This window comes from Macrobrachium nipponense, chromosome 4, assembly GCF_015104395.2.
Source record: "Macrobrachium nipponense isolate FS-2020 chromosome 4, ASM1510439v2, whole genome shotgun sequence".
Taxonomy (NCBI): domain Eukaryota; kingdom Metazoa; phylum Arthropoda; class Malacostraca; order Decapoda; family Palaemonidae; genus Macrobrachium; species Macrobrachium nipponense.
Window position 1 is genome coordinate 80,336,606 of NC_061100.1, and position 16,642 is coordinate 80,353,247.

General features: G+C 34.3%; 1 protein-coding gene across 1 annotated transcript in view; it reads right to left on the reverse strand.

Moving 5' to 3' along the window:
* The window catches only part of LOC135211415 (uncharacterized), an 84,403-nt gene that overhangs the window by 55,766 nt on the left and 11,995 nt on the right, over positions 1-16,642 (reverse strand). Inside the window, exon 4 of the mRNA XM_064244727.1 lies at positions 8,436-8,641. Within this exon, the coding sequence (XP_064100797.1) occupies positions 8,436-8,641 (206 nt within the window). The remainder of the gene's footprint in view (positions 1-8,435; positions 8,642-16,642) is intronic.

Below are 16,642 nucleotides of genomic sequence, written 5' to 3' on the forward strand. Positions count from 1 at the left end.
CATCTTCTTTCTCTCTCGTTATATGTTCGTACTTTATGGAATATTTCTCACTTCCTGGTACAGAAGCACTGGATATTTTTTATTTTCTTTTAGGTTCTCCCTAAATAGCAAGTCGACATCAGTTCAAAATTCACGATGAACAAAATCAAATATCCACTTGAAATGCCTCCATACACAAGAGAACTTTATCTTAAAACTTCCATCACCAATTGTAATCTTAACTAAAGATGGCGAGAGGACAGATTTGGGTGAAGTCATATCCACGAGTAATTACAGTTGATTACCAGCGAGATAATTAAGGGTCGCATAACAGTATAACCCCTTGTGTCTATCACCCAATGCAATTTCATGCTTCCCTGCCTCTAATGAGAGGATTTCGGATCATACCTAAGGGGAATATGGCAACGGGAATCATTCATTGGAATATGGCACTGATGATTAGCAATGGCAGAATGCTGTGAGTAAAACAATAGAGTGCCTGTAGTAACTTGCAAATGGAAATACCAATGGGAAAAAGGAATGCCATAGATGCACATATATACATAATACATCGCCAAAAGCTTCTCTTACAAATTTAGCTATCAACAGTCATGGTAGAGATCTGAATTCGAAGGGAATACGTTCAGCAGTCGTTAACCACCTTATGTCTCTCTGGATAGCCGAACTGATGAGTTTTGGTCTCCTCTGTATCGAAACCCAAACGACATCGGTCCGAGTCTTGACTTTGACAGAAGCTCTTGTGCGCTCCGGGTATAAGTTATTCCCAGTGCAAAATTTATTCGACATTCAAAAGTATTTATGATTAAGTACTTGTTAGTATAAAAACGTGTGTATTACTAGTATAGTACCACACACGCACACAAACACACACACAATCACACACGCACACATATACATATATATAATATCTGTAAATGTTACTTCAATAGACGACGTTACTCATCCAGAAGGTTCAGAAAATATATTTCTTATTTCTTTACTTTCAAGATTACGGGAGCCTGTCTGCATGTGGGCTTGCAAATAAAAAAGAACCTCCTTTCTTGAACCTTCTGTATTATTGAGGTCCTCTTTGGATGTAATAAGTTTTTACATAGTAAATTTGTACTTTCTGACGTAATATATATATATATATATATATATATATATATGTATATATATATATATTATACATATGTATATTATCTATATATATATGTATAATCTATATATATTGTATATATGTATATTATATATATATATGTATAATATATATACATATATGTATATATATATATATATATGTATATTATTATATATATATATATACATATATATATATACATATATAATATACAAATTTACTATGTCTTTTCATTTTTTTTGTTGCGTTAATATTTATTTGTTTGCTAATGGGGATTATTGTTTTAAGTATTTTAAGTATGTGTGTGTGTGTGTGCGTGTAAACCACAAGGTATGCAATTGTTTGCTTTACTCAACTGAGGTGCCATTATGTTAACAAGTAGTGCCTAACTCTTTGAGGTGAGCGTCCTCGCCGATGACGAAAAGAACACGCACATCTGTATTTAAAATGCACAAAGATTGACAAAATAAAAGACCTGAATGCCTACTTGAAAAGCACAGAAGAAACACACTGGAAAAAATACTTAAAAGAATAATCCAAATTAGCAAACAAATAAATATTAACGAACAAAAATGAAAAGACAGTAAAGATTTTACGTTAATGAAGCACTCTATGATAGTATTACGTATGAGATTCTTTATCATTAAGACTTTAGAAGAAAATCCACAGCTTTTCACCAAAAGAAATGAAAGATAAGTATGTATACCTTAGTTTGATCAGACCACTTACCTGGTTAACAGCTCTATCAGGGATGGCCCGAAGGATTAGATTTTTATTTACGTGGCTACGAACCAATTGGTTAATTATCAACGGGACCTACAGCTTATTGTGGGACCCTAACTACGTTATATCGAGAAATTCATTTCTAATCACCAGAAATGAATTCCTCTGATTCCGCACTGGCGGCAGGCAAGAGAGAACTCGGGTTACCAGATTGGTAGGCGAGTACGCATACCACTTGCCCAACGAGGAATTAAAAGAAATGAAAGACTTCTGACGGTTGTTGAAACATATAAACGTTTAAAAATTAAATTGAAGTTAGATAAAAAAGTATCTCTGTTTATTGAAATGCGGCTGAATGAAGTCACAGGATCTATAACAATAACATTTCGGTATCGGAATCTCATCCTGTCTGTCGTCCGGGACAGAAAGGTCGCAACAGCCGGAACACAAATAAATATTCCCAAGAATGTCAGTAAAAACTGTTTCATGACCTTGACAAAAACGGCACATTTGGAGTTTCGCTTTCGATCATTCGTATGTAGAAGAATGGCTCAATATTTTTACTGAGTTTGATTTGGTTTTGGGAATTCATGATTATACATCTTTATATATATCTTACGTCATATTGATATAATGAAACCTTTCTCAAGGAGTAACGTAAAATGGTTCTTTTCCTCGTTGCTTGTAGGCTTTGCTCAATTTGCTAGGCGATGTTATTCGTTCAATTGTAAGTCTTGTTACGCTATTTCGTAAATATTTTCATTCTGTGTATTGAATTTTTCATTTATATTTGTGAATGAATAATAAAGAACTATCTTACTACTTATGTTAGTAAATTTAACTTTAAAACAATAGTATCTTCAAAACTACATTATATTGCTTCTTAAAGTAAAAAAAAAAAAAAAATGACATGACGTATATTAAAGCGAAGACTTTCGCTCTATTCAGATATGGGTGAAACTCAGTCTCCAAAGATGTCTATGATGGCTACGTCATTAAACGATTCACAGTCTACTTCACGCGTTCTCTTCTTCAGGAATCTAGGAAACCTCGTGAAAGCGCTCACTGAGCGTAAAGAAACAGGTTCTTGTGAATGCTCTTCTACAACTAGGATTCGGAAAAGAGTTGGAAATGTTTCTGATTTCCGATGTGCAGTCATTTCAGGAACATCAAATTTTCCTTCTCTTATCAAGTCCAATCTTTTCTCTTTGTAGAATGTTCGGATGCTTTTTGTCTTTTCCTGTTGTGACTGAAGATGTTAAGTAATGATAAAGAATGTTCTGATTTCGTGTAAGAGAGAGAGAGAGAGAGAGAGAGAGAGAGAGAGAGATACTACTCGCTCTTCTGGTCTGACGCAAAAACCGTTCAAAGCAGCATCCAGGGGAGCGAAGGACCAGTCAATGAGAAACATCACTAGCCTCCGGATCAAAAGGTCGTCAGACTGACCGCTCCATAAAAGTCGGGCCTATTTTGAAACTGCTGAATAAAGGCGAAATAATTACCGATATGAGGGACCTGATCTTTCACTACGCTTCCATAATTCGCGGAATTTCTTGGAGCAGTAACTAGGGCACATTGCCTCCAGCATTTTTCGGTTTTTTCGCGCCATTATCCGTTTTCTATTTTCAGAAATGAATCGACATCCGGGAGAGATGACGATGTCAGTGTGATTGCAGGAGGGGAAATTTATGCGATGCAGAATTTCAAGTCTTGTATGCCAGTCTTCCGCATTTTTCTTTTTCGATAAATGTTGACCCTTTTCACCGAAATCTATTACATTCTAGTACAAAAGAATTGCATTCTTCTATTTAATTTTAGGCTCTGACTTGAGCGCATGAAACGACACAACAACGATAAATACTTCCCTTAATAAGTCCCCATACATGAACACCTCAATCGTAAAACGGCCATCACCAATTCTAAACTTCACTAAAGATGGCGAGGAGGGAACGGACTTGGAAGGGGCAACATTCGCGAGTTATTGCGGTTGATTATTATCAGCGAGAGAATGAAGGGTCGCATAGCAATATAACCCTTTGTGTATATCATCCAAAGCAATTTCATGCTTCCCTGCCTCTAATTAGAGGAATTCGGGTCACACATAAATGGGGAATATGGCAATGGGAATCATTCATTGGAAGATGGCAGAAGGAATGGCAATGGAGAATGCTGTGAGTTAACCGAGTGGCTACAGTAATGTGCAATAGGAAATATTGCCAGTGGGAAAAAGAAATGCCACTTTAGAAATCGCAGTTGTCGAAGTAGATATGGTGATAGCAACAAGGAAATGACAAAATTAAATAACGAGAGCAATTAATAAAAAAATCTATGCAATAAAGACGAAGAAAAAGGAAAAGGAAATATGAAAACGCATGGACTCAAGGAAACGACTTACTGTAGTTACATATGGTAAGTACAAGCTTCTTTTAGACGGTATCAAATGCAAGGGACACGATTCATCCTGTGAGGGTGTAAATTTAAAGCCCATCAACCTATATCATCAGAAAATGTATTCAGTGTATTGATAAAGCCGACAGTGGGTGAGACATATGATTAAGATAAGGGAACACTCCCCGATTTGGCAATCGTAAGTGAATGACTTTGTTGCCCGCAAAGATTCGGGTAATACCTGCATCTCTTGAACGATACCGTCTCAAAGACTGGATAATTTGGAAGAAAGGTTCTTGAATTAATTAAAGGTAACATGTCGCCTTTGAAAGCGGCAAGTACACGACTATGGAAATAATTATAACTTTATTGATATGAAAATTCTTGTTTCTTTGAAGACACGTTCACACTGGATTAATACCAGGGACTTACATTATTCACCTGGAATCCTGTTAACAGCAATATATCAATAAATATAGATCAACAACTTAAAATATTTTAACCACAAGAAAAAAATGAATATGAGAGTAATCAGAAGAAATAAATAATTTCAAGGTAATTACAATTCCACTCACTTTGAGGTAGTTGATACTTGCTGTTCGGTGGGTCGAGTTCGCAAGGTGACGAACCACATATCACTATGTATAATTTCCGAGGTAAGGCGAATTGGATATTCATCGAATTTTTAGCGCTCAATGTTGTATAAGATATATATATATATATATATATATATATATATATAATATATATATATAGTGTGTGTGTGTATGTGTGTGTGTGTGTGTGTGTATAGATAAAAGCCCATGAAACACTATTTGGTTGCAACGTTCAAATAGTGTTTTATGGTCCTTTTTATCTTCATATCAAACTATTGTATTACAGTAAAAGGCATTCATTAAATATATATATATATATATATATATATATATATATATATATATATATATATATATATATATATATATATATATATATATATATATATATATATGTGTGTGTGTGTGTGTGTGTGTGTGTAGAGAGAGAGAGAGAGAGAGAGAGAGAGAGAGAGAGAGAGACTACTGGTGCTCTCGTGTCTGAGGCAAAAGCCGAGCAAAGCATCAGCATCCAGGGGAGCTAAGGTTCAGCCCACAAGAAACATAACTGGTCTCCAGATGAAAAGGTCGTCAGACTTACGGCTCCATAAAAGCGGAGCCTACTGTGAAGCTCCTGAATAAAGGCGAAACAATTATCAATGAGAGGGAGCCGATCTTTTAAAGCCTGGCCAGAATTTGCGGAATTTCTTTGAGCAGTAACTAGAGCACATTCCCTCCAGCATTTTTCAATTCTTTCTCACCATTATCCGTTTTCTATTTTCAGAAATGAATCGACATCCGGGAGAAATGATGATGTCAGTGTGATTGCACGAGGGGAAATTTATGCGATGAAGATTTTACACTTTTGTATGACTGTCTTCCGCATCTTTCTCTCTCGATAAATGTTCATGTATCTTACGGAACATTAGTGCTTCCTAGTAGGCAACAGAGGATGAGTCATTTCTATTTTCTTTAGGCTCTTTTTAGAACACAAGACCATATAAGCTGAAAAATCACAACGAAATAAGATAAATATTTGACAACATGATCCCAAAACCCCATCAAGTGTTTTAAATTTCAAAGATGGCGAGGAGGGAACGGGCTTGGATGAAACAATATTCAAGGATTATCACAGTTGATTACCAGCGAGAGAATTAAGGCTCGCAAAACAATATAACCAACCCCTTGTGTCTACCATCCAATGCAATTTCATGCTTCCCTGCCTCTAATGAGAGGATTTCGGGTTATACGTAAGGGGAATATGGCAGTGGGAATCATCAAATGGAAGATGGCAGGGAGGAATGGCAATGGAAGAATGCTGTGAGTAAATCAAGAGAAAGTGCCAGGGGTAAAATGGGAAATGGCACTGGCAAAAGGGAATGCAAAATACCACTTAGAAACGGCAGCTGACGGAGAAGTAAGTAACCAATGAGAAATTGCCATGGCAACAAAGACACAGCAACGAGAAAGTACAACTGAATGACTAAACATGAAGTACAATGGGAAAAGTGTATATGAACATGCACCAGGAAAATGCAACGAGGAAAATTAAAACTAAGTGAAAATTCAATGACCACCATCATGAACTCCAGGGTACTGCAGTCATGTGTGGTATGTACAACTTTTTAAGATGGATGCAAATTCAAAGAACAAGCTTCCTCCAGTGTAGATGTAAATCTAAAGCCCATTTAACTGATATCATAAGATAAAAATATTAAGTTTATTGATATAATAATGGTAGTGAGTAAGACCTACGATTCAAACAAGGGATTTGGTAATTGTGAGGAAATGGCTTTGTTACACACAAGGATGCGATACCATCATAATGACTGAGTAACTTCACAAGAAATTGTTTGTTTTAATTACAGGTAAAATGAAGCTCTTGAACACTTCAAATGTAAGATTCTGTGTTAGATCATTATAACTCTATAGAGTTTAACATATTTGTCTCGTTAAAGTGATATACTCGTGATGACTTAGTACCAGAAACTTCAAACATTCGCAAAGAAATAATAAAAAAAACAAGATTGGTATGCGAATCCTGTACTTAGCAAAATACGAATATGATCAACAAATTACAAAAATCTCAGCCAAAATGAAAACCGAATATGAATATAATCAATATAAACTCTTAAGAAGTCAACTGTTATTCGTATATTAATAATTACTGAATATTCTAACAGAAAATGAGAAAAGTTAGTTGGTCTCCTAAGTATACAAGAATCGCACTTAAGCAAAGAATAGAAAATAATGTTAGCGCCAGTGCTTACTTTGCTAACTCTTCAGATCATCTTAAAGGCAAGGCAATGTAGTAAGCACTTTCATTACTCATAATAAGAAATTCTGTGGACATTCCCAGCTTCTCGAAGGAAAAGTCAATGTCCCACCAAATGGGGACTCGCGATTTAGTGAGATTCGCTTCCGTGGAGGAAATATTCTCTGTGTTGTCTGATCAACTGCCCTTACGCTACGTCACGCACTTTTCTTGATATTCTGAGCGGCAATATATGCGAGTAAAATCATACAGGGATCAAAAGGATATTAATGGCCGTTTTTATTTGCTACAGATTTTTCGCCATGGCTGAGTCCTAACAGTCATGTAGTACCCATGAGATTCATTTATAACTTAACTTGTGCTTTATGGATACCTGAGCATGCTCTACACTAAGATATAACTTTTGATCTTAAATCCTTAGCAATTCTTTTAGCACAATGAATATCACAAGATAATTTAGGTGTCTTGGTTAAACATACAATATGACAAAATAATTAGTTGGTAGAATTACATAACAACAGGAGTATGATTACATCCTATTAGTCGCCGTTCATACCTGGAAACCTTCCAACTTTAAATCGTTTAAACAAAACTTGACAACAATTATCGCAGGATGAGGTCATGATTTGGATGAAGATACACCATTCGTATCCTTGTCGTACCATAAAATTTTCTTTTCAAAATATGATGAGCAGTTAAATATGTTAATTTGACAAATATACACACGCACACACAAAACAACATATAGATATATACAATATTTACATATATAATAATATATAGCTATATAAATATATAGTATAGTTTATATATAATACATATATATAAATATATATATATAATATATATATACTATATATATATATACATCCATATATATAAAATAATATATAAATATATATATATAATATATATATATATATATATATAATATATATATATCTATCTATATACATATACGGATAAAATTATATATAATAATAATAATATAACATATATATATATATTTATATATATATATATATATATCTATATACAGAATACACACACACACACACACACACACACATATATATATATATATATATATATATATATATATATATATATATATATATATATGTGTGTGTGTGTGTGTGTGTGTGTGTGTGTGTGTGTGTCATGCATTTATATATACGTATATGCATGTGCACATATAAACATATTTGTACGAAATTGTGGGGATGGATAAATAAAAAAAACCATATATCTAAAAGATCAAATGAAATGAGCAGACAGTTAATCAGTTAAATTATCCAAATCAAAGAGTATCAGTTTAATAAACGAATAGATAAATGACATAGCAGAGACTCACCCTAAGTATCCCGATGGCTTCGGGGTTCTTTCCCGGAATCCACTGGTAGACAGCCTCCGGTTCGTGGTTCCAGAACCATTTGACGACGAGGCTGTCCCGGTCGTTGTGCTCGTACCGGTAGATGCAGTCCAGAATCACCGATGACCTCGAACCATTCTGGATGACCTTAGGCACGTCCAGGTCAGTGATGTGTAGGGCGTTGCATCCTGGGGAGAGATGATTGCGTATTATACATTAGTTGATACATCAAATGATCGTTAGAAATAATCCAATGTAATACGTTTATCTTAGGTTAAACGCTGACGCAATGACAATAAAGGTTTCATGTGAGGATATCTATAGTGCCACATTCAAGATTACTGAACGTGTGTGGTATGAGACGTATTAATCACTTCATGACATTTTTCTATAACAATTTTCTTGTTGCCATCGCCATTTTTCACTGCTTACTCCTTACACCTTCGACAGATGTCACATCTTTGTGGTATTTATCATTCCCTTTTCACAGTGACATTTCTCATCGGATTTCACCACCGTAATTGAATTTTACTCACAGAAATCTTCCACTGCCATTCCTCTTACAACTGACGATTCCCATTGCCATATTCCTCTAATGTACACCCCGACCGAAATCCTCTCATTAGAGGCAAGGGAGCATGAAATTACATTGGATGCTATAAACAAGGGGTTATACTGCTTGGCGACCCTTAACTCTCTCACTGATGATTATCAACCGTAATCATTCTTGAACATTGTTTCATTCGAGTCTGTTCCTTCCTCGCCATCTTTAGTGAAGCTTAAATAGGTGACAGGCCTTTCAGGAGTATTGCTAGCATGTGTGGGATTTTTTAAATAGTGCCTAAAAGAAGATAAAAGACTTCAAATCCTTTGTACTACGGGGGAAATAATAATGTTTCGTAAATTACATGAACGTTCTTAGACCAAAAAAGATGACGAACGCCGTCAAACAAATATGTAAAATTTGCATCGAATAAATTTCCCCTCCTGCAATCACACTGACATCATCATCTCTCCCGGATGTCGATTCAATTCTGAAATGAGAAAACTGATATTGGAGCGAAAGAACTGAAAAATGCTGGAGGGAATATGCTGAAGTTACTGCTCAAAGAAATTCCACGAATTCTGGCAGCGTTTTAAAAGATCAGGTCCCTCATATCGATAATTGTTTCGCTTTATTTCAAGAGCTTCACAATAGGTTCGATTTTTATGGAGCGGTCAGGCAGACGACCTTTTGATCCGAAGTCCAGTGATGTTCCTTATTGACTGAGCCTTCGCTCCCGTGGATGGTGCTTTGAACGGTTTTTGCGTCAGGCACGAAAGAACGAGTAGTGCTTCTCTTTATCTCTATCTTGCACCAACATTATGAAAATTATACTGTAGGGTCCAGACGTGGACCACATATACCTTGATCGCAGCGGCCAGTAATCCCAAAACGACGACGGAAGAAACACAGCACCTGTCACGCATCTTTTATGCATATAATATCTCCTTCATTATTATTTTCACATTTAGTGTATCTTCATCATCAAAAGCATTGAACTGTCAGCTTTTCAGCCATATGCATCTTAACCTCAGTCCTGTATTACGTATCGATTCATATGTGCGTATACTTGCATCTACCAACAACCGCAAGTGATTGCGTTTAATCTGTTTCTACATGCCTGATGTCAGGTACTACATTTCCGCTCGCAAGAGCTAATGACCTGTCTGTTTGTTGTCTGAATAAATTAGTAAGGTGTGAACACTGCCTTATTAACACCCTTTCCTGCATTACTTTCTTGTACACACCCAATTAGAATTTGGAATAAGCAAATATAGTATATTTGACTTTTAGATACTCTCTCTCTCTCTCTCTCTCTCTCTCTCTCTCTCTCTTACACATATGCTACAGAAAGAACAGAACTGTCTTTACCATCATATGCCATCTTCAGCATATTTATTTGTTTGGTAATTTACCTTACTTTTTCATTTTTCAAAATATATTCTTTTTGCTTAGCTATCCAGGTCAGTGGGCGCTTGCTTTGCTTACTAATAAACATTACGTCTGATTTCAGCACGTGCATGCACGAATATACATCTGCATATACACACATACACATGCATACACACACACAAACACATGCACACATACACATACACACATATATATATACATACATATATATATATATATATATATATATATATATATGTATGTATATATACATGTGTGTGTATGTGTATGTGTGCATGTGTTTGTGTGTGTGTATGCATGTGTATGTGTGTATATTGCAGATGTATATTCGTGCATGCACGTGCTGAAATCAAACGTAATATTTATTACTAAAAGCTACTACATATATATATATATATATATATCTAGATATATATATATATATAATATATATATATATATGTATGCACACACTACACACACAAACACACACACACACACACATATATATATACATATATATATATATATATATATATATATATATATATACATAAAAATGGATGGACGTATGTTTGTGTGTATGTTCCAGCATCACTCTGAAGTGCATCCAGCAATTTCATCCAAACTTAGTATACATATTCCTTACCATCTGGAAAAAGGATACTGTGGGGGTAAAATATCACTGGCACCAAAGGGGGAGGGAGTATGTGGGAAGGGGGTGAAATGTAAAAATAACCGAGGACAGATATTAGTGTCTAATCCATAGTTTTCGAGGTTGCTGAGGTGAATAGTGCAAGAGGGTGACATGTAAAAATTAACTGAAAACGACAGATATTAATGTTTAATCCATTTAATTGGCCGAAGACAGCAGCCACTTCGACTGACTGACTAATTAATTTATATTTCGCTCAAATAAGAAATAACTTAAACATAATCTGTGAAAGAAATGTGGAAAATCTTATGACACCTCAAACAAAAAAAGTTATTTAAACCAGAAACACGCTGAACAAGAGGTAAATTTCTATCGAAGCAATTATTCTAAATAATAATAATAATAATAATAATAATAATAATAATAATAATAATAATAATAATAAATTTCATTCCGGTTATTAACTTAAGATCCAACTTTCACAGTTAATAAATGATGTATTTAATTTATTATCGTTAAATAAAGTCATCAAAGAGTTTTGATAATATTTGCGATACCTATATTTATGTACCACTGGAAAGTAGCCTTGCAGAATTTGAATGTGAGATATGTTGTGCTTACTCGCATATTGAACGAGAGAGAGAGAGAGAGAGAGAGAGAGAGAGAGAGAGAGAGAGAGAGAGAGAGAGCCGGACCATTAACATGTTTCCAAAAACCCGAACATCGAAGCGAAACACGATATTGCAACTTCTATAGACCTATTTGAAAGGCCACTTTAAAAACAAAAACGCTTTGGACACAAGACGTGACTGGGCTAAGAAGAGGCCGGAGAAAGCTTCCGATGAACATTTTTCTCTCTCGGGTTCAATACTGAGGGGAAGATGAATGGGATGTCACAGAAAAGACCAAACTGTTGAAAGATGGAGAGCGACTCCGTGGAGTGTAAAGTAAATGCAAACCCATTGGTGAAAATGGGAAAGGCGGAGAACAAATGCTGTAGAGTTTAGGGTTCAGGTTTTGAATAAAAGGAGATTACAGTGGAGAGAGAAAACTCTGTGCAATACAAAAGGAGGTTTTTTACAGAAAGGGAGGGAAGCGCAAAAAGTATAACCGATATCAAATTCAGGAAGACGACGTCATGTAAGACTTTATCGGAGAATGTGGAGGAAACGAGTAAAGTTTGCACAATTATAAGTCAAATGTTAACGAGGATAACATATAACGAAATGTAAAAGAAACTGATTGGTCGAAAATATCTAACTGGCAAACTTGGTTCTGTAAACGGAACAAGTTTTATCATGAGCTAATAACAAAAGAAAAAAAAAAAAAGAGCCTTATGATTTCATTATATTCAATTCTCTATTCTGTTCGTATCCATTTGGAATACGGCTATTTTACTGTCTTGATAATCGTATAAAGGTCTCACGCTCAGATTCCACATCGTTTCAACCAAGTTTACAGATATAGGGAGTTAAAGGATCTCCATGAATAAAAACTAATTAACAAGCATCCACTTTTGTACTAGCAAAAGCAAGAAAAAGTACAAAAAGTTTTCAAATAACGAAAACATTTCTCCTTCATACTATATTACTGTTCGATATTTATTCACACCGAAGTTGAAAACAAACAAACAAACAAAGCAATTCTCTATAAAATGACCCTTTAAGATCTTCCCCTAAGCTTTGATGGAACCTTTCTTTTATTATCCTTAGTTACGTCTTTATCTTATCTTTTCTTCTTTTGGATTAAAAATTCCTTATCCTTTCTAACGCACTTTAATTTTCTGTTGCCATTTTTTCTGTTACATTCTTATGAACTCCTTGGTTTTCTTTATTTGACTTACTTGCGAAATATTTCTGAAAATATAATGATTTGTGGGGTAAGAGACAAGTTGTGAACTAAATTTCCTGTAAAGCAGTGTGAAGATCCCACAGTAAATGTTTGGATTCCACTGAGGTGCAGAAGCTCGAGCAGACGGATCAGATATCATTTACGAGCATTTAGTAGATTTCTAAGAAAAGTTGAATTGATAGGAAAAAAAACTATATTTTCGTCACCTTCCACAATTAACATAAGGAGGAGAGTGTCTGATTTCGATTGTTGAAAACATTTCAGTACTTTTCAGACATAATCTGAAGAATGCAGGTAAAACAAAAGTCTTAACGCCTGGCGAACTAAACGCTTGAACAATTTCTAGTTCTGAAGAAATACACGACTGATAAAATAAAGAGCATAAACATCTTTTTAATACTTAGTATATGTATCCCTTTCAATCACAGAAACAAGCTGAAATGAAATAGAAATAAAGAGAATCGTAGTTGCCTCTCTTAACCTTTTGTAATTTTTTCTTCTTCTTGCGAAAACTAAGAAGCTGCCAAAGTTTCACAAAACATTTGAACTAAGATTGCATCGCTTCAAAGGCCACAGGAAAGTTGTTGTAATATGTCAACTTCTTTTGCTAAATTCTTGGAATTCAATATATAGGAGGGAATTACACAATTACTTTGCAAAAAAAAAAAAAGTTGCAGAGGCAGTCATATGCATGATTGTTAAATTTTTTTAAATGTGAGGAGAACAATTTCTCCTAACGCACAACCATATATATATGTATATATATATATATATATATATATATATATATATAATAATATATTATTATATATATCTATATATTAATTTTAACAAATCAAGCTAGACAATTCCAAATACAAATCAGTCTACTTGTCAATAACATTTATGAAAACATTTCACTGCCAAACCGATCGTATTGATGTTTATTGCCCCAAATGGAGCATTTTGAAGTCTTCAACGAACATTCAGCAGAACACCTATCTTAGTGCTCGAAGGAACATGCCTCGGTTTACAATTTCAAGAACTGTTTGAACAAACGGTTTCAGATAAATCTTGGACACTGTCTTTACCTCAGCAGCGAAGGGGCGGATGACGCTGAATGCCGCAATAAACATCGCTAACGGTTGGTTTCAGCGCTTCTTCAGAAACGGAGGAAATCGAAATTCACACTTCTGCTGTCTGTCATTTTGGTGAAATTCCCAAGACCTTCGAGCAAATTTTGACTGTAATTTCAATGGAAGTGAAATGAAAAAAGAAAAAAATAATAGATTAAACTACTACATTCGGTTTTCGCTTACTCGGGGAGTAAGCCTTACAAACTACTTTGTTGTTGATGCTGTTCTTGTTGGGGAGTTAGAAAAAAAAGCCTATGGTCTGAAAAAGGTGTTTTGCATTGAGTTAAAGATGCAGGAATTTTAGGATAGCACATTGCGATTTATCTATCAGAATAAATTATAAAAAAATTAATAGTGTGCACGTTAAACATTACAGAGAAATGATTTATAATAAAATATAGTGCAGTTATTTAACAACACTCCGAGTAAGCTAGAGGTCGGATCACGCCTTATTTAATTTCTCTTTCTATTTCTGTAGCCTTGTTATCTATAAAGTAGGTCAGTCATATGGATCTGATGAAAAGGTTGGATTGATAAGTCAAGAGTTATAAAAATCATAATAATATTAACTCAATGAAATGAATATATAACCAAATATCTAGAACATGGGATGGCACATTCATTTCAAATTAATATTCCACGTAAATACCACTCTGCTTTTAGGTCAACGATTTCATCGAAGAGTTTCATGAAATGTAATAAAACTAAAAGTTCTGACTTCGGTTTTTGGTCCAAGTTTCAGAACTTTGCCAGTTTGGGCCGAGAGCGTCATGTATGTCCTGTTATAAAAAATGTTAGTTTTTTGTCCATAAGCATTTTGCTCAAATGGGGAAGAGAGAGAGAGAGAGAGAGAGAGAGAGAGAGAGAGAGAGAGAGAGAGAGAGAGAGAGAGAGAGAGAGAGAGAGAGAGAGAATCCTTTGAAAACTTTGTGCCTTGTTTGAGAGCAAGGAAATAATTTCGAATGAAGCAATTATATATATATATATATATATATATATATATATATATATATTATATACATATATATTTATATATATATATATATATATGATATATATATAATATATATATACTATATATATATATATATATATACATATATATATATATATATACATATATATATATATATATATATATATATATATCTATATATATATATATATATATATACATATATATATATATATATATATATATATATATATATATATATATATATATATATATATATCTATATATAGTCACGAAGTTTTCTGAGTATCTGCTTATTACATTTACCAGTCATAGAATTCAAAAGTTAACTCACTACAGCCAGATACCTGAACTCCAATAAAAAAGATACGTCTGGGTACTCTAAAGGCAACAGTGATCCTTTAAAAAACTTACTGGTATTGGGAGATATCAGCATTCAAATACAATAAAGTATATCAAAGGGCATAACTCAATTAGGCACAGAAGAACTATAACTGTGTCCCCGATTAAAGCCACTTCAGCAAAAACAGAAGGATCCAAACTATATCATTCTGCTTTAGTCACAAAGTTATTCCTACCACCAGTGGTCAATACATGAATCACTATAGTGAAACTTAAAGTACAAAAGTTTATTATTAATTCAAACTTTATTTATGATAAAAATTCACAATTTTACTTTGCATAAAAATGACTATTACTTGGAAACAAAAAACTTAGAATTTGAACATAGATAAAAAACAAAAGTAAATGACCAAAATGTTGATATGTGAAACAAAATAATTTAGCAAAAGTTAAACCGTTAAAAAATACTAATGTGTGAAAGAAAACCAAGTAATCTGAAAACACAAGAACATACAACACAAAATTGAAAAGTGTAAAATGAAATAAATTAACTAAAAAACCTTACTTAATCGACCGGTCTAATAATGGCAGATAAATTTAAACAACACTTACAAAAATCAACTCAAATTGAATAATATATCTCCTAACTTCAAAATATGCTTTAAGCACGGTTAAACTCACAAGTTACAATATCTGAGAATCTGCAGTTCGTTACACACACTTACACAATTCCTGTTAAGGCACCGTTACTGGGGCTATCAGATCTCAAAAGCTACGGTTAACGTCAATGACCACTGTAAATTTGCTTTATGTTATAAACTTAAAATCTGAGAGAGAGAGAGAGAGAGAGAGAGAGAGAGAGAGAGAGAGAGAGAGAACCATTAATGTTACACTCACGGTTTCCAGTCTCTCAATGACAATGATTTCTATCTCCAGTCAAAAGCAAGACTCCATAGAACATTCTATCGAAGCTGGATGATGTCACTTTTAATGCCAAAAATTTTGTGTGACTAAGCTGACGTCATCAGGACGATGCAGCATGATGTAATTGCAACGTGGCTTTGCGCAATAGTTTCCGAGAGACACCCAGGTGGCTTTCTCTCTTTGAGACAAAAGGATGTCATACTTTCTCCCAAAGCAGCACAAGCTTTGATGCAGTTGTTCGACTCGAGTCTAGATCAAGACATGTTGCAGACGAACAAGCGCGTGACTTCTTTTATATCGAGCGCTGACATGACTTTTTGCTGGAATGAAAACAAAAGAAATCCCGATGACATCACCAGAACCAGATGGTGGCTGGATGATGAAATTGCG